Raw genomic sequence first — 21,687 nt, 5'->3', positions numbered from 1 at the left:
GGGTTCAATATAACATTTTCTGTGATAACATTTATCCATTTAGATCACGTGTGCTATTGCATAAACACAGGGAAGACCTGATCCTAGATCAGAGCTGCATATTATAGATGCGGTAATAGAGTCAAAGGAACGCTGACGGTTCCATTGACCAAATTGGTGCACATTCAAGAAATCTAATCCAACAAAGTGGATATTCGTCAAATCGTCACGATGTATGCATTGTAACAGGCCCACAATGTGGTTACTAAAGTCTGATTTGGATATATTTGGCTAATTTCGCAGCATAAAATTTAGAAGTTGTCAGGTTTAGAAGAAAGGACAACATAGCATGACAAACACATACAGTGCTATGAAAAAGTATTTCATAGCACTTTCTAATTTTCTCTACTTTTGCATATTTGTGATACTGAATGTTATCAGATCTTCAACCAAAACCTAATATTAGATAAAGGGAACATAAGTGAACAAATAACAACAATTACATATTTATTTAATTTATTTAATAAACCAAAGTTATGCAACACCCAATTCCCCTGTGTGAAAAAGTAATTGCCCCCTTACACTCAATAACTGGTTGTGCCACCTTTAGCTGCAATGACTCCAACCAAATGCTTCCTGTAGTTGTTGATCAGTCTCTCACGTCGCTGTGGAGGAATTTTGGCCCACTCTTCCATGCAGAACTGCTTTAACTCAGTGACGTGTGGGTTTTCAAGCATGAACTGCTCGTTTCAAGTCCTGCCACAACATCTCAATTGGAGTCATTGCAGCTAAAGGTGGCACAACCAGTTATTGAGTGTAAGGGGGCAATTACTTTTTCACACAGGGGAATTGGGTGTTGCATAACTTTGTTTATGAAATAAATATGTAATTGTTGTGTTATCTGTTCACTTATGTTCCCTTTATCTAATATTAGGTTTTGGTTGAAGATCTGATAACATTCAGTATCACAAATATGCAAAAGTAGAGAAAATTAGAAAGGGGGCAAATACTTTTTCATAGCACTGTATAAACAAGTCTAAATGTAGGGTAATTTTGCTGGGGGGCAATAAGGAGATTCCGGATCTTTCCCCCAAGGCCCTTTCTCCATTGTTTTGGTCGAGTTCGATGTACTTCTTTAACACATCTATGCTCTACAAGGGTTACCATGGTGATATGACTAAGTAAACTGTTTAAAAAAGGGAGATGGATAGGACTATTCACTAGATGTTTTCTTTTGATCCTTTATTTAGGGATCTGGAACCAGTGCCGGATAGGAGGGAGATGAAATACAGCACGTTTGTGCCTTCTGGTGTTTTTTCCATTGGCCCTAAAAGAGCAAAGCTCTTCCCACATAGACAGACATAAGATACCTTCTCCAATGTGTGTTCACTGGTGTGAATAAAGGGTCCCTGATTGAATGAAGCTCTTCCCACACTGATCACAGACATAAGGTTTCTTTCTCTCCGGTATGTATTAGCTTGTGTTTATTCAGGGAGAAAGCTTGAGAAAAGCTCTTTCCACACAGATCACAGCTATAAGGCTTCTCTCCAGTGTGTGTTCGCTGGTGTCTTGTCAGGGTGGAAGCTCGAGCAAAGCTTTTTCCACATAGACAGACATAAGGTCTCTCTCCAGTGTGTGTTAGCTTGTGTGTAGTCAGGGAGAAAGCTTGAGAAAATCTCTTCCCACACAGATCACAGCTATAAGGCCTCTGTCCAGTGTGTGTTCGCTGGTGTGTAGACAGCTCTCCTGACTGATTGAATCCCTTCCCACATTGATCACAGCTATAAGGCCTCTGTCCAGTGTGTGTTCGCTGGTGTGTAGTCAGGTGTCCTGACTGATTGAAGCTCTTCCCACACTGATCACAGCGATAAGGTTTCTCTCCAGTGTGTAAACGCTTGTGTATGGTTAGGCCTCCTGAATTAGCAAAGCTTTTTCCACAATCAAGGCATGGGTAAGGCCTCTCCCCTGTGTGAATTCTCAGATGATATTTTAAGGCGTTAGATGCAGTAAAACTCTTCCCACACTGAGAGCAGCAGTACGGTTTCTCTCCGGTGTGAATCTGCTGGTGAATTAAGGTCCTCAGTCTAGTGAAACTCTTCCCAAAGTCAGAGCAGCAGTGTTTTGGTTTCTTCCCTGTACGTCTCTGCTGGTGTTTCTTGAGGTGATCTGACCTGGAGAGACTCTTCTCGGCCTCATCAGTAACATGATGTTGTTGAGGCTCCCCAGATGATAAGTCCCTTCCACTGAAAGAGCGATGGTTAGGGGAGTCCCCTTTGAAACAAAATACATTGAATAACTAGGTTTTGGAAATATGGGTCCATAAACAAATATTATACAAATAATATATCAACATACACTCAGCGGCCCGTTCATTAGGTACACTACCCCGTTCACAAAAATGGATCGCTCCTACATACAGTGAGTCACGTGGCTGTGGCTTGCTTTATAAAGCAGGTAGACAGGCATCGAGACATTCAGCTACTGTTCGATTGAACATTAGAATGGGCAAAACGAGTGACCTAAGCGACTTTGAGCGTGGTATGATCGTCAGTGCCAGGCACGGCAGATCCAGTATCTCAGAAACAGCCACCCTCCTGGGCTTTTCACGCACGACAGTGTCTAGGGTTTACAGAGAATGGTGCGGCAAACTAAAAAACATCAAGTCAGTCTGGCAAAAACAGCTTGTTGATGAGAGAGGTCGAAGGAGAATGGCAAGAATCGTGCAAGCTAACAGGCGGGCCACAAACAGACAAATAACGGGTCAGTACAACAGTGGTGTACAAAACGGCATCTTGGAAAGCACAACTCGTCGATCCTTGTCACGGATGGGCTTTTGCAGCAGACGACCACACTGGGTTCCACTCCTATCAGCTAAAAACATGAAGAAGCGGCTCCAGTAGGAACGCAATCAGCAACACTGGACAACTGAGTAGTGGAAAAACATTAGCTGATCCAACGAATCCCAGTTCCTGTTGCGTCATGCTGATGGCAGAGTCAGGATTTGGCGTAAGCAGCATGAGTCCATGGACCCATCCAGCCTGGTGTCAACGGTACAGGTTGGTGGCAGTGATGTACTGGTGTGGGGAATGTTTTCCTGGCACACGTTAGGTCCCTTGATACCAACTGAGCAACGATTTAACGCCACAGTGTATCTGAACATTGATGCTGACCAAACCCAATAGAGTATCTTTGGGATGAGATGGAACGGGCTGTTGGCAGCATGAAATGTGCCACCGTCCAATCTGCAGCAACTGCGTGATTCCATTGCATCAGCATGGACCAACATCCCTGTGGAACGTTTCTGACACCTTGCAGAATTCATGCCCCGAAGAATTCAGGCTGTTCTGGAGGCAAAAGGGGGGCCCGATCCGGTACTAGATGGGTGTACCTAATAAACTGGCAACTGAGTGTTTTTTTTTTTATCAATCAATTAACAAAAGTTGCAGAAGCAGATTGTAGTCTAATCCACACACAACATTGTTCTTACTTGATGAAATCAAATCTCCATCCTCCTCGTGTCCTTCTCTCACAGTTCCACTCTGCCCTGGTGTTTTCCTGCAGTCGACCAGCCACACAGACACCCTCTTCAGACCCAGCAGTAAGGCGCTACCAGGAGAGTTGTGACCAGGGGACTCTGGCAGGGTGGAGGGGGAGGGGTTAGCTCTGTCCTGGTGACCACAGGAAGTATTGTACATAGAATATCATTAGACCAAACATTTGATTACTTTAGTCTAAATCTCAGATTGATTGGATGCGTCCTTATATCTCCTTTCTCCTGAAGTGTGCAATCGTTCACTACTTTCCAAAAATGTACAGTTTCTCAATCACTCTGGCAAATTTTTCAAATGGAAATTGTATATTTTTTTTGGCTCAAAACAAATGTCAAAACTGATAACACTTGTAATGCCCCGTCTTATGTTCAGAACCATTGATTGAGCATTCATTGGAGTTGAACACATTTTTCACCACTGAGTTAATCTTAGTTAACCCAGAATGTAAATGTGACATAATTGGTCAGCCCCTCGATTAAGTTCTGGGTTCATACGTGGAGAGATTAAGAGATTCTACAACAAGGAGCAGAACCGGAATGAGGAGCTCCTCCTTCTTTCAAGATACGGGCCGAATGTCCCCTCCCCTTCAAATATGTGAAAGATGGTAACACCTGCTAAATCGTGATTTGTTCAAATAACCAGAGAGGAAAAACCTAAACAGCTGAACTACTGCTGCTCATTATCCCACTATTGGATCATGTTGAGAAAAATGTCAATCTTATAGTTTCAGTATCCTTATACACAACATGAATAGAAGAAACCATCAAATATAGGGGTATTGTGGCATGTAGCAGAAGCCTACAGTAAAAAGGTATTGGTGTAGCCTGGTGCAATTTCTGCCTCATGCAATATTGCTCAAGATCCACTTTTCTATGTGACTTGTTACTGTAAAAGCATCCTCATCTAAAATCACCAGCTTATAGTATATCATTGACATCCAGATGAGTGGAATGAACTGTAATTTCCCACCCAAGTATTTCAGCAGTGCATTGTACACTACCCCATCATTTCAAATGGTAGCACAGTGACCCACTTTGCCCTACTGTATAGAAGCACACTGGCTGAAGAAGGATAATGTAGTATTTACAGCCATATCCATAAATGATTTGGTTTTACCTTCCAACCTTAATTAAATTATTGTCAATTCATACAGTTTTCAAACTGTACGTAAACTAGACACTATACCATTTTGTCTTCGTAGTTCAGTTTTTAGCAGTTTGATGAAATGATAGTTAAATGTATTGTTAACAAATTACAGGAAAATATTTTCAAAAGTAATCAATTGAAAATGGCCTAAAGTTTTGAAACCGATTTTTGTGCTTAGAGTTGTGAAAACATACCACATACTTGTGAAAATTGCTTCTAACAGAGAAAAGTAATGTGCTAGTGGGAGTATCCACCATATATTTTATACCAGTCATTTCCTTTCAAAACAGTGAAGGAAAGTGAACAAGTGCACACTTTGAGGGACTGTTCCAATATATATATATATATATATATATATATATATATATATATATATATATATATATATATATATATATATATATATATATATATATATATACACACACATACATACATGTAAGCCTACCAAAATAAATAATATGAACGCAATCAATCATTAGTTCATTTCATCACACAGACGAGTCCTTCATGCTTTGAAATGCATTTTAATGCAAAAGCATTTTAGTTTTAAAATAAAGTAACAAAGGGAGCTTTGAATAATTAGCCGAGACAATAAATAACCCGCAATTCACTAGAATAGACTCTGGTACACTGTTGTTAACCCAGCTCCAAATGGTCGTAAAAAATTATACATCTAACAGCACCTGTTTGGCACACACAATACTCACTCAGCGTGCTTGCTGCTTTTTCGGGATCTGCAGTAGTTTCCACAACTAAGTCAAATGTTTTCCACACATCTGACTTCCCCGTTCCCTCCTGAGCAACCAGTAAACATTCCCCTGTTTTTCATGTCCTCCGGATACATTTTGCTGTGTTACTGTGTTCTGAGTTTTATAACCAATTTATGGATGTGATTATGATAGGCTATAGGTCAGGCCCTACTGGTCACGTGCATTCAATGCATCCCTGTTTCACATAAAGAGAGCAAGGGTTGAGGAAGAGGGAATAGGGAATGTTTTTGCTAAACAAATGAGGGATTTTGGTAACAACTTTTCAGTCAGAAAAACAAGTAAGGAATTAAATGTGCTGTTGTGCCTGTTCGTTGCAGCAGTGAGGAGAGAGATTACCAACGTGCGCCAGTCATCTGATGCCCTTGAGTCATTTGTGTGTCTTAATTATTTAATTGAACAGTGCGCTTAAAGCATCAGACAAGCTCAGTGCATATAGTTGATTTTATTTAATGACATAGGGTGTATCTATATATGGAAAAATACACGTTTTGACATTTCAACCAATTGATTGGTCGAAAGAACAGACTACTCTTGGTCGACCCATATTTTTTTTAGTCGGGGACAGCCTTAAGTACAATAGACCACTGTTGTAGGTCAAATCTGTGTGCTGGAAAACCTTGGTAGAGCATGGGAGGAGTAGGGATTGTGGTGCTCATGTGAATATCCTTTGTTTTGTTCGGCTTCACACCAACGCCTACTTCTCACTTAAAACATAGTTGTTTTGTTTTGTTTTAGATTTCCATGATTTTTACATTTTAAGGTTATTTTCTGTTAAGGGTACATTATACAACATTTCCACAGGCAAAGACAGATTTTTTTGGAGCAACCAAGTCTGCCATTGGCAGTGCTATTGTAACCTTTAATTTGGCCTCTGCCAATACGTCTGGGACTTAATGGTACAGGTGGTGTGCTTGCATAACTCCCCAAATACCGGTGTGCCAAGCTTTTAGCGTCATACCCAAGAAGACTCAAGGACGTAATCGTGGCCAAAGGTGCTTTAACAAAGTACTGAGTAAAGGGTCAGAATACTTACATAAATATGTTTGTAATTTTTCAGAAATTTGCAAAATGTTCTACAAACCTATCTTTGCTTTGTCATTATGGGGTATTGTGTGTAAATTGATGAGGCAAAAAAACTATTTTATCAATTTTAGAATAAGGCTGTAACGTAACAAAACGTGGAAAAAGTGAAGGGGTCAGAATAATTTCCAAATTTGATTTAAAAAATTTTGGATTGACTAAGTTTGTAGCTGCAACAGATTGTATGATTTCTCACTCTCATGTGCACATTTCCGTCCATTAGCAACCAATGATGAGATACGTTTTTTGTAGCATTACTGACAATGCTAACATCTTTTCAGCCGTATCTCAGAGTTCTATATAAACGGGTCAGCAACTCTGTTGCTCTGAAACAATACAGCTGCTATTAGCTAACGTTAGCTTGCTTGTCCAAAGTCCAGCAGCTAGCCTCTGTAGCTAGCTAGCTAACACCAGTCAGCTGAACGCTAGCTTGCTAATGAACGGGCAAAGAATGGTAGCTAGCTATATATGTTTAAGGAAGGTTTGTTACACAAATAACAAAGCCATTAGGTATCTAGAGCCAGACAACAACATCTGACCTCGACACAGAAGGTAGCTAACGATAGCTAGTTCACTTCCAAATGCCAGCCCTACATTTTTTCACAAAACATAGCTAGCTAACTAACTACATCAGTTCAAAACCAACACCAACCTTTGGGCAAATTGTCACGCTGCTACCTTACAATGCATGCAATGCAGTTGGCTTTTGTAACACTAGCTAGCTCTATAGTCCAAGCTATGGTAAGAGCTAGACATACAATGGGGAGAACAAGTATTTGATACACTGCCGATTTTGCAGGTTTTTCTACTTACAAAGCGTGTAGAGGTCTGTAATTTTTATCATAGGTACACTTCAACTGTGAGAGACGGAATCTAAAACAAAAATCCAGAAAATCACATTGTATGATTTTTAAGTAATTAATTTGCATGACATAAGTATTTGATACATCAGAAAAGCAGAAGTTAATATTTGGTACAGAAACCTTTGTTTGCAATTACAGAGATCATACGTTTCCTGTAGGTCTTGACCAGGTTTGCACACACTGCAGCAGGGATTTTGGCCCACTCCTCCATACAGACTTTCTCCAGATCCTTCAGGTTTCGGGGCTGTCGCTGGGCAATACGGACTTTCAGCTCCCTCCAAAGATTTTCTATTGGGTTCAGGTCTGGAGACTGGCTAGGCCACTCCAGGACCTTGAGATGCTTCTTACGGAGCCACTCCTTAGTTGACCTGGCTGTGTGTTTCGGGTCGTTGTCATGCTGGAAGACCCAGGCACGACCCATCTTCAATGCTCTTCCTGAGGGAAGGAGGTTGTTGGCCAAGATCTCGCGATACATGGCCCCATCCATCCTCCCCTCAATACGGTGCAGTCGTCCTGTCCCCTTTGAAGAAAAGCATCCCCAAAGAATGATGTTTCCACCTCCATGCTTCACGGTTGGGATGGTGTTCTTGGGGTTGTACTCATCCTTCTTCTTCCTCCAAACACAGCGAGTGGAGTTTAGACCAAAAAGCTATATTTTTGTCTCATCAGACCACATGACCTTCTCCCATTCCTCCTCTGGATCATCCAGATGGTCATTGGCAAACTTCAGATGGGCCTGGACATGCGCTGGCTTGAGCAGGGGGACCTTGCGTGCGCTGCAGGATTTTAATCCATGACGGCGTAGTGTGTTACAAATGGTTTTCATTGAGACTGTGGTCCCAGCTCTCTTCAGGTCATTGATCAGGTCCTGCCGTGTAGTTCTGGGCTGATCCCTCACCTTCCTCATGATCATTGATGCCCCACGAGGTGAGATCTTGCATGGAGCCCCAGACCGAGGGTGATTGACCGTCATCTTGAACTTCTCCATTTTCTAATAACTGCTTCAACAGTTGTTGCCTTCTCACCAAGCTGCTTGCCTATTGTCCTGTAGCCCATCCCAGCCTTGTGCAGGTCTACAATTTTATCCCTGATGTCCTTACACAGCTCTCTGGTCTTGGCCATTGTGGAGAGGTTGGAGTCTGTTTGATTGAGGGTGTGGACAGGTGTCTTTTATACAGGTAACGAGTTCAAACAGGTGCAGTTAATACAGGTAATGAGTGGAGAACAGGAGGGCTTCTTAAAAGAAAAACTAACAGGTCTGTGAGAGCCGGAATTCTTACTGGTTGGTAGGTGATCAAATACTTATGTCATGCAATAAAATGCAAATTAATTACTTAAAAATCATACAATGTGATTTTCTGGATTTTAGATTCCGTCTCTCACAGTTGAAGTGTACCTATGATCAAAATTACAGACCTCTACATGCTTTGTAAGTAGGAAAACCTGCAAAATCGGCAGTGTATCAAATACTTGTTCTCCCCACTGTATTTGACTGGTCGGACACAACTCAAACTGTAGCTGAGAAAACAAACGCACATGTAAACAGCATGTTGTGCACTGCAGTGAGCAAATGCATGCTTGCCAGCATCAGGACAAACTCACCAGTTTCAAACATCCAGAATATATTTGAGTATGCTCTGATCTGGATGGTGGACTAGCCCATGTGTTGGATATTTGTCAACAACTCTGCAGTGCACGCTATTCCAGTGGTGTGGTGCTTGGGGTGGGAGACAGGGCAAATTTCCCCCAAACCCTGATTATATAAATATATAGGATGCATAACTGCAATGGTTTAGGCTAGAAACAAGCTGTAAAGGCACAAGAAATGTGTAAATGTAAGAAAGATGTGGCTCTATTGTTCATGGGTTACATAGTTTCGTTTCGTTTTTATGGCTGAGTTATATGACCTTCAGGTATACGTCCTTCAATTCAATTGACAACCATTTTCCTTTACTTAGCTTTAATGGGAATTGAGACATATTTTACAATGCAAGACCGTCAAAATCAATTGAGCTATTCACCTTCTGAAAGCTGCAGACAATGACCTTTGACTATCCACGGTCAATTCTTAACATACTTTAATAGTTAGTTCAAAATTGATTTGAGCTATTAGAGGGCCACAGCCAGCAGACTGTATATTTTCATTATAATCTGACGTCTAGAATTTGAGCTAGGTAGGTGCAGAAAATACTCTGAAAACTCAATTGCTAAGGACCCTGTTAGAAATCCGGTATGTGGTACTCCGTAACGGCTGGACAGCTCATGACGAGAGGTGGGGAGTGTGTTGCGAGTTTTCATCGACATTGGTGTCATAATGGCTTAGATATGATGGTAGGGAGATTTGAATTTAACAGAAATTCTGAATCCAGATGTGTCTCTTAGACATATATGATATTGTGATTACTCCGAATAACACACATGGACATTTCCTATGGTCGGATATGGAATCATTCAATATCCTGAGATATGTGCCACCCTATTTTCTCTCTTCATGTTGACAAATACTGACTGTATACATTGCATATCTGTGTTTTACTCAGTACATTCAAGAAATGAAACTTCTCTTGGTTGAGGTCCATATATGGATCTTGATATGCTGAAAATAAGGAGCATTTCTGAAGCATTTCTGAGTTTTCAGCAAAGGCTCAATAATTAGACAAATATGAAATCCATATTTTTTATTTTATGCACAAATCATTTTTGGATTCCCTCCAGATATCATACATGGTATGAACGGATATTGACTCATTATATTTACTGAGATAGGCCTATGTGGACTCCTTACTTTCTCAATATGGTGACACATACTGACAGTTGGACTACATAGTAGATTTTCTCAGCACATACAATGCATATTCTCTTGCCTGAGGTCCACATCAGGATCTTGATATGCTAAATAAGGACAATTTCTGATGCTTATTAGAGCTGAGGACATGATCAATAATTTGACAAATATTAACTCCATTTAATTATTTGACACTAGCTATCATTGTTGTAACCCTGTGCATAAACACGAGATAAAAGTACTGTAACTGGTAGCCTAGCAACAAGAATCACGTATTTTCAACTGTCATATGTTTTATTTGGCCGCCACAAATGAGTGTGTAAACGGTGTGGTCGAACTGACATCTGGAGAAATAAAGTGAGAAGGTGTTCAGAAAATACCTCAAAGTTGTTAACCGGTGGCTTCAAAGCCTCTCAATGGCCAATACATAGCATCAGCAATCCAGGGTTTATATACATCATTGGTGTAGCTTATGCTTAATTATTTCTCCCTGGTTCTGACTTTACCTCCTGGCTGTGCATTGTTTGTATAATCAATCTGTGTGCGATAGGCTTGTAGGCTACTTGGATGAAATTACCACCATGATTTATTTTGTCTAGCTGTTCAAATCGAATGCATGGATGTGGAAGAGCAAAGATGATGAAAACTACACCTAGACATTTTATACACCACAGTAAGCATACTATTTATAAAAGTCAACCAAACTTACCCGATCCATCGTGGAAGCTACTGTATTCTTTCTTCGTTTCTTCAAATACAAAAAAATGGACAGTAAATGTGTTCGCTACAGTTACTTTCTCACTGCGATCAGATGAATAAAAGCTAAGACCACACCTTTTTAAATATCAAAACTCGATATAAATTGTGATAAATAAACGTCTCATGTAGACTAATCTTACATCAGAAAATATCCTACAAAAGCCTGCGGAATTTTATTTGGTTTGAAAACTCGATAGAGGATGGTAACAAAGAACTTCCTGTTGATGATTTTCGGCTTCTTCTGCGGTGTTTAAGAGGTGCTGCCACCTACAGTACATAGTCTTCAACACTTCTCTTCAAGTGGGTGAGGCGGTTTAGGGAGTCATTTATTGCTAGAAAGAAACTGTTTGTATTGATATATATATATATATATATATATATATATATATATATATATATATATATATATATATATATATATATATATAGTATATTAAATGAATGGCAAAAATGTAGGCTATAAATGATGAATCTATTTCAACTGTAAATTATTAGGTGTATTGCATTTTTTGTGTCATCCTCAATGATTGTAAATGCATTATGTCCACCTGTGGTTGTATTGTGTTTTTAAAATTGGCAAAAAAAAAAGGGTTTATAGCCATCCTCTGAATGGAAGACGCAAAAGCGGCCTGCCAAGGGCTTGTAGCAGTCCTATGAGTGCAGGCTAAGAAACTTATATTAGATCAAATAAACCTCAGGTAGCAAATAAGCCATTCGTTTTTTGGATGACCAAATTCAACACTCTCTCATTGACCTCCATACAAAAACTCCTTGCTTGGTGGGGAAATAACGAACAAATGTCACCTGCTGGAGGGAGACAGATTTTCCCTCGAGTTGGGCCTCTCTCTTTGCCTCTCTTCTCTGACAATGTTCTCTCTGCCTCCTCAACCCTCCTCTCCTCCCTTTCTGCATCCTTTGACTCTCTGTGTCCCCTATCCTCCCGGCCGGCTCGGTCCTCCCCTCCAGCTCCGTGGCTTGATGACTCATTGCGAGCTCACAGAACAGAGCTCCGGGCAGCGGAGCGGAAATGGAAGAAAACTAAACTCCCTGCCGACCTGGCATCTTTTCACTCCCTCCTCTCTACATTTTCTTCATCTGTTTCTGCTGCTAAGGCCACTTTCTACCACTCTAAATTCCAAGCATCTGCCTCTAACCCTAGGAAGCTCTTTGCCACATTTTCCTCCCTCCTGAATCCCCCCATATTATTAGACCAAATGTTTGGTCTAATAATATTCTATGTACAATACTTCCTGTGGTCACCAGGACAGAGCTAGCCCATCCCCCTTCACCCTGCCAGAGACCCCTGGTCACAACTCTCCTGGTAGAGCCTTACTGCTGGGTCTGAAGAGGGTGTCTGTGCGGCTGGTCGACTGCAGGAAAACACCAGGGCAGAGTGGAACTGTAAGAGAAGGACACGAGGAGGAGGGAGATGGAGATTTGATTTCATCAAGTAAGAACAATGGGGTGTGTGGATTAGACTACAATCTGCTTCTGCAACTTCTGTTAATTGATTTATAAAAAGTAAAACACTCAATGGCTAGTTAATTGTCGATCCAATTTTGTGAATGGAGGGGGGGGGGGGGGTGTACCTAATAAACTGGCCACTGAGTGTACAGTGAGGGAAAAAGGTATTTGATCCCCTGCTGATTTTTTACGTTTGCCCACTGACAAAGACATGATCAGTCTATCATTTTAATGGTAGGTTTATTTGAACAGTGGGAGACAGCATAACAACAACAAAAATCCAGAAAAAAAACTCATGTCAAAAATTTTATAAATTGATTTGCATTTTAATGAGGGTAATAAGGATTTGACCCCTCTGCAAAACATGACTTAGTACTTGGTGGCAAAACCCTTGTTGGCAATCACAGAGGTCAGACGTTTCTTGTAGTTGGCCACCAGGTTTGCACACATCTCATGAGGGATTTTGTCCCACTCCTCTTTGCAGATCTTCTCCAAGTCATTAAGGTTTCGAGCCTGACGTTTGGCAACTCGGACCTTCAGCTCCCTCCACAGGTTTTCTATGGGATTAAGGTCTGGAGACTGGCTAGGCCACTCCAGGACCTTAATGTGCTTCTTCTTGAGCCACTCCTTTGTTGCCTTGGCCATGTGTTTTGGGTCATTGTCATCCTGGAATACCCATCCACGACCCATTTTCAATGCCCTGGCTGAGGAGGTTCTCACCCAAGATTTGACGGTACATGGCCCCATCCATCGTCCCTTTGATGCGGTGAAGTTGTCCTGTCCCCTTAGCAGAAAAACACCCCCAAAGCATAATGTTTCCACATCCATGTTTGACGGTGGGGATGGTGTTCTTGGGGTCATAGGCAGCATTCCTCCTCCTCCAAACACAGCGAGTTGAGTTGATGCCAAAGAGCTCGATTTTGGTCTCATCTGACCACAACACTTTCACCCAGTTCTCCTCTGAATCATTCAGATGTTCATTGGCAAACTTCAGACGGGCCTGTATATGTGCTTTCTTGAGCAGGGGGACCTTGCGGGAGCTGCAGGATTTCAGTCCTTCACGGCATAGTGTGTTACCAATTGTTTTCTTGGTGACTATGGTCCCAGCTGCCTTGAGATCATTGACAAGATCCTCCCGTGTAGTTCTGGGCTGATTCCTCACTGTTCTCATGATCATTGCAACTCCACGAGGTGAGATCTTGCCTGGAGCCCCAGGCCGAGGGAGATTGACAGTACTTTTGTGTTTCTTCCATTTGTGAATAATCGCACCAACTGTTGTCACCTTCTCACCAAGCTGCTTGGCGATGGTCTTGTAGCCCATTCCAGCCTAGTGTAGGTCTACAATCTTGTCCCTGACATCCTTGGAGAGCTCTTTGGTCTTGGCCATGGTGGAAAGTTTGGAATCTGATTGATTGATTGCTTCTGTGGACATGTGTCTTTTATACAGGTAACAAACTGAGATTAGGAGCACTCCCTTTAAGAGTGTGCTCCTAATCTCAGCTCGTTACCTGTATAAAAGACACCTGGGAGCCAGAAATCTTTCTGATTGAGAGGGGGTCAAATACTTATTTCCCTCATTAAAATGCAAATCAATTTATAACATTTTTGACATGCGTTTTTCTGGATTTTTTTGTTGTTATTCTGTCTCTCACTGTTCAAATAAACCTACCATTAAAATTATAGACTGATCATGTCTTTGTCAGTGGGCAAACGTACAAAATCAGCAGGGGATCAAATACTTTTTTCCCTCACTGTATATATAGATATATATACATACAGTCGTGGTCAAAGGGTTAGAGAATGACACAAATATTAATTTTCAAAGTCTGCTGCCTCAGTTTTTATGATGTCAATTTGCATATACTCCAGAATGTTATGAAGAGTGATCAGATGAATTGCAATTAATTGCAAAGTCCCTCTTTGCCATGAAAATTAACTTAATCCCCCAAAAAACATTTCCAGTGCATTTCAGCCCTGCCACAAAAAGACCAGCTGACATAACAGTATATGTATGTATATGTTTGTATATACAGTCGTGGTCAAACGTTTTGAGAATGACACAATTATTGGTCTTCACAAAGTTTGCTGCTTCAGTGTTTTTAGATATGTTTGTCAGATGTTACTAATGGAATACTGAAGTATAATTACAAGCATTCCATAAGTGTCAAAGGCTTTTATTGACAAAGAATGTATGTATGTATGTATGTATGTATGTATGTATGTATGTATGTATGTATGTATGTATGTATGTATGTACACACAGTTGAAGTCGGAAGTTTACATACACTTAGGTTGGAGTCATTAAAACTTGTTTTTCAACCACTCCACACATTTCTTGTTAACAAACTATAGTTTTGGAAAGTTGGTTAGGACATCTACTTTGTGCATGACACAAGTTATTTTTCCAACAATTGTTTACAGACAGACTATTTCACTTATAATTCACTGTATCACAATTCCAGTGGGGCAGAAGTTTACATACACTAAGTTGACTGTGCCTTTAAACAGCTTGGCAAGATAAAATAATGTCATGGCTTTAGAAGCTTCTGATAGGCTAATTGACATAATTTGAGTCAATTTGAGGTGTACCTGTGGATGTATTTCAAGGCCTTCCTTCAAACACAGTGCCTCTATGCTGGACATCATGGGAAAATCAAAAGAAATCAGCTAAGACCTCAGAAAAAATATTGTAGACCTCCACAAGTCTGGTTCATCCTTGGGAGCAATTTCCAAATGCCTGAAGGTACCACGTTCATCTGTACAAACAATAGTACGCAAGTATAAACACCATGGGACCACGCAGCCGTCATACCGCTCAGGAAGGAAACGCGTTCTGTCTCCTAGAGACTAACGTACTTTGGTGCGAAAAGTGCAAATGAATCCCAGAACAACAGCAAAGGACCTTGTGAAGATGCTGGAGGAAACAGGTACAAAAGTATCTATATCCACAGTAAAACGAGTCCTATAATCGACATAACCTGAAAGGCCGCTCAGCAAGGAAGAAGCCACTGCTCCAAAACCGCCATAAAAAAGCCAGACTACGGTTTACAACTGCACATGGGGACAAAGATCGTACTTTTTGGAGAAATGTCCTCTGGTCTGATGAAACAAAAATAGAACTGTTTGGCCATAATGACCATCGTTATGTTTGGAGGAAAAAGGGGGTGCTTGCAAGCAGAAGAACACCATCCCAACCGTGAAGTACAGGGGTGGCAGCATCATGCTGTGTGGGTGCTTTGCTGCAGGAGGGACTGGTGCACTTCACAAAATAGATGGCATCATGAGGAAGGAAAAGTATGTGGATATATTGAAGCAACATCTCAAGACATCAGTCAGGAAGTTAAAGCTTGGTCGCAATAACCCCAAACATACTTCCAAAGTTGTGGCAAAATGGCTTAAGGACAACAAAGTCAAGGTATTGGAGTGGCCATCACAAAGCCCTAACCTCAATCCTATAGAACATTTGTGGGCAGAACTGAAAAAGCGTGTGCGAGCAAGGAGGCCTACAAACCTGACTCAGTTACACCAGCTCTGTCAGGAGGAATGGGCCAAAATTCACCCAACTTATTATGGGAAGCTTGTGGAAGGCTACCTGAAACGTTTGACCCAGGTTAAACAATTTAAAGGCAACGCTACCAAATACTAATTGAGTGTATGTAAACTTCTGACCCACTGGGAATGTGATGAAAGAAATAAAAGCTGAAATAAATCATTCTCTCTAGTATTATTCTGACATTTCACATTCTTAAAATAAAGTGGTGATCCTAACTGACCTAAGACAGGGAATTTTTAATAGGATTAAATGTCAGGAATTGTGAAAAACTGAGTTTAAATGTATTTGGCAAAGATGTAAACTTCCGACTAACTGTATACAGTATCAGTCAAAAGTTTGGACACCTACTCATTCAAGTGTTTTTATGTATATGTACTATTTTCCACATTGTAGAATAATAGTGAAGACATCAAAACTATGAAATAACACATATGGAATAACCAAGATAGTGTTAAACAAAGATTTTTCAAAGTAGCCAGCATTTGCCTTGACAGCTTTGCACACTCTTGGCATTCTCTCAACCAGCTTCACCTGGAATGCTTTTCCAACAGTCTTGAAGGAGTTCCCACATATGCTGAGCATTTGTTCTCTTCTTTTCCTTCACTCTGCGTCCAACTCATCCCAAATCATCTCAATTGGGTTAAGGTCGGGTGATTGTGGAGGCCAGGTCATCTGATGCAGCACTCCATCACTCTCCTTCTTGGTCAAATAGCCCTTACACAGCCTGGAGGTGTGTTGGGTCATTGTCCTGTTGAAAAACCGATGTTAGTGGGACTAAGAGCAAACCAGATGGGATGGCGTATCACTGCAGAATGCTGTGGTAGCCATGCTGGTTAAGTGTGCCTTGAATTCTAAATAAATCACAGTGTCACCAGCAAAGCGCCCCACACCATCACACCTCCTCCTCCATGCTTCATGGTGGGACCCACACATGCAGAGATCATCCGTTGACCTACTGTCTCTCACAAAGACACAGCGGTTTGAACCAAACATTTTAAATTTGGAATCATCAGACCAAGGACAGATTTCCACCGGTCTAATGGCCATTGCTCGTGTTTCTTGACCCAAGCATGTCTCATCTTCTTATTGGTATCCTTTAATAGTGGTTTCTTTGCAGAAATACAACCATTAAGGCCTGATTCACACAGTCCCCTCTGAACAGTTGATGTTGAGATGTGTCTGTTACTTGAACTCTGAAGCATTTATTTGGGCTGCAATTTCTGAGGCTGGTAACTCTAATGAACTTATCCTCTGCAGCAGAAGTAACTCTGGGTCTTCCATTCCTGTGGCGGTCCTCATGAGAGCCAGTTTCATCATAGCGCTTGATGGTTTTTACGACTGCACACATTTTCCAGATTGACTGTCTTAAAGTAATGATGGACTGTTGTTTCTCTTTGCTTATATGTGCAATTCTTGCCATAATATGGACATCTTCTGTATACCAACCCTACCTTGTCACAATACAACTGATTGCCTCAAACTCATTAAGAAGGAAAGAAATTCTACAAATTAACAAGGCACACCTGTTAATTGAAATGCACCTCATGAAGCTGGTTGAGAGAATGCCAAGAGTGTGCGAAGCTGTCATCAAGGCAAAGGATGGCTTCTTTGAAGAAGCTCAAATATAAAAAAGTGTGTAACACTTTCTTGGTTACTACATGATTCCATACAGTGGGGAGAACAAGTATTTGATACACTGCCGATTTTGCAGGTTTTCCTACTTACAAATCATGTAGAGGTCTGTAATTTTTATCATAGGTACACTTCAACTGTAAAACAAAAATCCAGAAAATCACATTGTATGATTTTTAAGTAATTAATTTGCATTTTATTGCATGACATAAATATTTGATACATCAGAAAAGCAGAACTTAATATTTGGTACAGAAACCTTTGTTTGCAATTACAGAGATCATACGTTTCCTGTAGGTTTGTACACACTGCAGCAGGGATTTTGGCCCACTCCTCCATACAGACCTTCTCCAGATCCTTCAGGTTTCGGGGCATGCTGGAAGACCCAGCCATGACCCATCTTCAATGCTCTTACTGAGGGAAGGAGGTTGTTGGTCAAGATCTCGCGATACATGGCCCCATCCATCCTCCCCTCAATACGGTGCAGTCGTCCTGTCCCCTTTGCAGAAAAGCATCCCCAAAGAATGATGTTTCCACCTCCATGCTTCACGGTTGGGATGGTGTTCTTGGGGTTGTACTCATCCTTCTTCTTCCTCCAAACACGGCGAGTGGAGTTTAGACCAAAAAGCTATATTTTTGTCTCATCAGACCACATGACCTTCTCCCATTCCTCCTCTGGATCATCCAGATGGTCATTGGCAAACTTCAGACGGGCCTGGACATGCGCTGGCTTGAGCAGGGGGACCTTGCGTGCGCTGCAGGATTTTAATCCATGACAGCGTAGTGTGTTACTAATGGTTTTCTTTGAGACTGTGGTCCTAGCTCTCTTCAGGTCATTGACCAGGTCCTGCCGTGTAGTTCTGGGCTGATCCCTCACCTTCCTCATGATCATTGATGCCCCACGAGGTGAGATCTTGCATGGAGCCCCAGACCGAGGGTGATTGACCGTCATCTTGAACTTCTTCCATTTTCTAATAATTCCGCCAACAGTTGGTGCCTTCTCACCAAGCTGCTTGCCTATTGTCCTGTAGCCCATCCCAGCCTTGTGCAGGTCTACAATTTTATCCCTGATGTCCTTACACAGCTCTCTGGTCTTGGCCATTGTGGAGAGGTTGGAGTCTGTTTGATTGAGTGTGTGGACAGGTGTCTATTATACAGGTAACGAGTTCAAACAGGTGCAGTTAATACAGGTAATGAGTGGAGAACAGGAGGGCTTCTTAAAGAAAAACTAACAGGTCTGTGAGAGCCGGAATTCTTACTGGTTGGTAGGTGATCAAATATTTATGTAATGCAATAAAATGCAAATTAATTACTTAAAAATCATACAATGTGATTTTCTGGATTTTTGTTTTAGATTCCGTCTCTCACAGTTGAAGTGTACCTATGATAAAAATTACAGACCTCTACATGCTTTGTAAGTAGGAAAACCTGCAAAATCGGCAGTGTATCAAATACTTGTTCTCCCCACTGTATGTGTCATTTCATAGTTTTAATGTCTTCATTATTATTCTACAATGATATATATATATATACACATACATACACACATACACCACAATTTCGTAATATATATGTATATATTTGATCTCAAAATATCTTATAACTCTTCTGCAGTAAAATATTGTCCACCCAGATACTTCTCAGCAGCTGCCACCTACACTCATTAAAAACTCACTACCCCATTCCACTACTTTGACCCAATCAGCTCCTCCACCATCCCAATGGCCTGGGAGGACAGGACACCCCACTCAAAACACCCTGTAACTCTTCTGAAGTCAAATCTCATATACCCAAATACTTCTCTGCAGCTGCCACCACTGGATCTATTTTCTGTGATTTACGTTCCATTTCTGCGGTACAAGATATTACATTACATATCTAAAAGTTTTTACATTAACCGTTGTTACAAGACACAGTATGCATAGTTCTTGCCTTGACCTCATGGATATTATTACCCAATTTATCATTGATTAGTTTTATGAGCACACACACAGACAGGTTGACTATGACATCTTATATGATAACATTTATCCATTTAAATCCCAATGTGTGATATTACATAGACACAGGGGAGACCTGATCCTAGATCACGGCTGCATTTAGGCTCCAGAGAGGTTACCATGGTGATCAGACTAAGTAAACTGTTTAAGAATGGGAGATGGATATGACTGTTCACTAGAGGTCTTTTATTTATCCTTCATTTAGGGATCTGGAACCGGTGCTGTCTAGGAGGGAGATGAAATACGGCACGTTTTTGTTTTCTGGTGACTTTTCATTGTCCCTAACTGAGCAAAGCTCTTTCCACATAGACAGACATAAGGTTTCTCTCCAGTGTGTGTTCGCTGGTGTCTAGTCAGGGTGGAAGCTAGAGCAAAGCTTTTTCCACACTGTTCACAGCTATAAGGTTTTTCTCCAGTGTGTATGCGCCGGTGTGAAGTCAGCAAGGAAGCTAGAGCAAAGCTCTTTCCACACTGATCACAGCTATAAGGCTTCTCTCCAGTGTGTATCTGCTTGTGTATGGTTAGGTTTCCTGCACTAACAAAGCTTTTCCCACAAAGGCGGCAGAGGTAAGGCCTCTCGCCTGTATGAATTCTCAGATGAGATTTTAAGGCCCTAGATACAGTAAAACTCTTCCCACACTGAGAGCAGTAGTACGGTTTCTCTCCTGTATGGATTCTCATGTGAGATTTTAAGGCAGTAGATACAGTAAAACTCTTCCCACACAGAGAGCAGCAGTACGGTTTCTCTCCTGTATGGATTCTCAGATGAGATTTTAAGGTGCTAGATAGAGCAAAACTCTTCCCACAATGTGAGCATCTGTAAGGTTTCTCTCCTGTATGGATTCTTTGGTGTTCTTTAAGACGCCCTGCAGAGATGTGCCTCTTCCCACACAGAGAGCAGCAGTACGGTCTCTCGCCATTGTGAATCCGCTGGTGGATAATGAAGCAACTCCGGCTAGTGAAACTCTTCCCACATTCGGAGCAGCAGTGAGGTTTCTTCCCTATACGTCTCTGCTGGTGTTTCTTGAAGTGTTCTGATCTGGAGAAATTATTCTCTGCCTCGTCAGTATCATGTCGTTGAAGTTCCGCAGATGATAATCCCCTCCCACCGAGATCCCCTGTGAAACAAAGACATTGAATAACTAGGTTTATGAAATATGGGCCCATAAACAACAATTATCATCAATATACAGTACACTCAGTGACCAGTTTATTAGGTACACCTACAGACAGCGAGTCAAGTGGCTGTGGCTTGCTACATAAAGCAGGCAGACAGGTATTGAGACATTCAGTTACTGTTTGATTGAACGTTAGAATAGGCAAAACCAGTGACAAACAAAAGACAACATCAACGGCAGTCCTGTGGGTGAAAACAGCTCGTTGATAAGAGAGGTCGAAGGAGAATGGCAAGAATCGTGCCAGCTAACAGGCGGGCCACGAAAAATAACAGTGGTGTGCAGAACGGCATTTCGGAACGCATAACTAGTAGATCCTCGCCATGGATGGGCTATTGCAGCAGACAACCACACCGGGTTCCACTCCTATTAGCTAAAAACAAGAAGCGGCTCCAGTGGGCATGCGATCAACACTGGACAATTGAGGATTGGAAAACTTTACCTGGTCCAACAAATCCCGGTTTCTGTTGCATCATGCTGATGGCAGTCAGGATTTGGTGTACCGAGCATGAGCCCATGGACCCATCCAGAGTGGTTTCAACAGTACAGGCTGGTGGCGGTGGTGTACTGGTGTGGGGAATGTTTTCCTGGCACACGTTTGGCAACGATTTAACACATTTACATTTTAGTCATTTAGCAGACGCTCTTATCCAGAGCGACTTACAGTTAGTGAGTGCATACATTATTTTTAATTTTTTTCATACTGGCCCCCCGTGGGAATCGAACCCACAACCCTGGCATTGCAAACACCATGCTCTATCAACTGAGCTACATCCTTGCCGGCCATTCCCTCCCCTACCCTGGACGACGCTGGGCCAATTGTGCGCTGCCCCATGGGTCTCCCAGTCGCGGCCGGCTACGACAGAGCCTGGATTCGAACCAGGATCTCTAGTGGCACCACTAGCACTGCGATGCAGTGCCTTAGAC

General features: G+C 41.6%; 2 protein-coding genes across 3 annotated transcripts in view; both read right to left on the bottom strand.

The window, feature by feature from the left end:
- The window catches only part of LOC311104219 (uncharacterized protein), a 47,057-nt gene that overhangs the window by 16,759 nt on the left and 8,611 nt on the right, over nt 1–21,687 (bottom strand). The window contains exon 3 of one of the 2 annotated variants that reach the window (XM_084145957.1): nt 19,232–20,703. The exons of the other annotated variant lie outside the window; for it this stretch is intronic. Coding sequence (XP_084002083.1) covers nt 19,811–20,703 — 893 coding nt within the window. The 3' untranslated portion in view covers nt 19,232–19,810. Of the gene's footprint in view, nt 1–19,231; nt 20,704–21,687 lie in introns of those variants that run through there. 2 annotated transcript variants of the gene reach the window in all.
- LOC311103820 (uncharacterized protein) lies at nt 979–19,302 on the bottom strand (the record flags this gene model as incomplete). Its single annotated transcript, XM_084145460.1, has 4 exons — nt 979–2,250; nt 3,467–3,613; nt 10,887–10,999; nt 19,277–19,302. The coding sequence occupies 4 exons, from the start codon at nt 19,300–19,302 to the stop codon at nt 1,418–1,420; spliced, it is 1,119 nt and encodes a 372-aa protein (XP_084001586.1). The 3' UTR covers nt 979–1,417.

Source organism: Coregonus lavaretus (genome assembly GCF_964263955.1).
Source record: "Coregonus lavaretus genome assembly, chromosome: 28".
Classification (NCBI taxonomy): domain Eukaryota; kingdom Metazoa; phylum Chordata; class Actinopteri; order Salmoniformes; family Salmonidae; genus Coregonus; species Coregonus lavaretus.
The sequence above is the reverse complement of the archived record's forward strand: the minus strand, read 5'-3'. Positions and strand labels throughout refer to the sequence as shown.